The 1,727-nt window shown below is 44.0% G+C and overlaps 1 protein-coding gene across 1 annotated transcript in view; it reads right to left on the bottom strand.

The window, feature by feature from the left end:
* Positions 1–1,509, bottom strand: part of MSN (moesin) — a 37,979-nt gene extending 36,470 nt beyond the window's left edge. The window contains exon 1 of the mRNA XM_007958719.2: positions 1,420–1,509. Within this exon, the coding sequence (XP_007956910.2) occupies positions 1,420–1,482 (63 nt within the window). The 5' untranslated portion in view covers positions 1,483–1,509. The remainder of the gene's footprint in view (positions 1–1,419) is intronic.
* Between the last annotated feature and the right edge of the window lie 218 nt (positions 1,510–1,727).

Genomic DNA, 1,727 nt, shown 5'->3' with positions numbered 1-1,727 from the left:
AGGGCCAACTCAATGGCAACCAACAACTAAACAGCAAGATCATGTGACACTGGGGACTCAGGGATATGCTCAAGCTGTCTTCAGATTTCTAGCCATCCCTTCATTCCTCTCACATGGAGACCTAAATGAAAAATAGCCCCCTTTTATCATCATCTTCATTCTCCCATTACATTTCCTCTCATCAGTCAGAATTCACAGGAATAGAATTAGCTCATTTGAACACAACCTCCTTTTCCTTTCTTCCTTCCCCTTCCTAATCCTGGGAAAGTTCTCAGAGAGTAGAGGGGCCCAGAGGACAAGGACAAAAGGAAAGCAAGAGAGCCTGGAGAATCTATCACAGCCTCACTAGCAGCTGGTGGGGAAATCCGGCCTGTCTGGAGACGTCCCAGACTCTGGAAATGGAAGACTCATTTTCACTCCTGGAAATCTGGCCATTCATAGTGCATTCTCTTGGCCCCACAGGAGTCTTTGCAAACTGAAATATTCTGTAGCTTTCACTCTGGATATTATATTATACAGCACATCCCTTCTGACAATGATGATCAGCAATGAAGCAACACCCCTGGAGTTGGAGACATGAATGATCACTTAACTTATTGGGTGTAACCTTCACCATGGCTTGCCTGAAGGAAATGAAATACACTCCTACTGCATCCGTTATCTCCAGTGGAGTCTTAAGTCTCAAAATTCTTTCACAGGGAATGCACTTAGAGCTTACTACATCTCAGGGGGGGAGTAAGTTGGCTTCCTTCTACTAGGAAGCAAAAAGTGTGACAGAGATGCTATGTCATGTAGTGTTAAGAATATGGGCTTCAAATCCTAACTGGATACTGTTGTTGTTGTTGTTATTTGCCATCGAGTCAGACCCAACTCATAGCGACCCTTCCTTGGGTTTCCAAGGCAGTATCACTACGGAAGTAGATTGCCCCATCTTCCTTCCAATGAGTGGCTGGTGAGTTTGAACCACCAGCCTTCTGGTTAGCATTCAAGTGCCTTAGGCACTATGCTACCAGAGCTCCCAGCTGGATACTAGGTACATGCAATTAAGTTATTTAACTCTTGAGTTTCGTTGTTAAAATGGAGAGACGATCATTTATATCTCTGAGTTGTAAGGAACAGGAACATTCCATGTGCTAACATTTTCAGAGCATCTAGTGTAGTCACCCCTGCCTTCTTTTTTCTTCCCATGTTCAGGTCCAAGGATAGGATTAATTGGGGCCATCCAGGGTAAAGTTTAACAAAGGTAAACTTTTCCTACTTTGCTATTAAGGCTGGGGTAATCCTTTGTTTCAATCCCTCTTGGAGGAGTGAGTAGAAGAAAAGATTCCCTTGCAAGAGGCAGAAAATGAATAGTTGGCGATGTTGTGGGAGCAAACAGGAGAAGGAGAGAAAGCTAAGGAGCAAAGGTCCCTCCCTTACCTGGTCAAACAGCTGCTTGCCGGTGGTGTTGGGCTGAATGGCAAACTCCAGCTCTGCATCCATGGTGGTCACACGCACATTAACCTAGGATGATATCAAAGGAAGTGGGTTAGTCATCTTGTTCTGTGCTCAGCAGAGCCTAAGACAAATGTCTCTGTTCAACCAAAGAGGAGCAACTTAAGCATTGGTGGAGAGGAAAGAGGAATACTAAAACTGACAATAACAAAGTCCTGCTCTCAACTAGTTTATTAAAGACATAAAACATAGCCACAGAGCAATGTTTACCATGGGGCAAACAAATGATTGAA

Source organism: Orycteropus afer, unplaced genomic scaffold (assembly GCF_000298275.1).
Source record: "Orycteropus afer afer isolate SDZICR_OR568_19922 unplaced genomic scaffold, OryAfe1.0 scaffold01095, whole genome shotgun sequence".
NCBI classification, from domain to species: domain Eukaryota; kingdom Metazoa; phylum Chordata; class Mammalia; order Tubulidentata; family Orycteropodidae; genus Orycteropus; species Orycteropus afer.
Note: the sequence above shows the minus strand (reverse complement) of the source record. Positions and strands in the feature narration are given on the sequence as shown.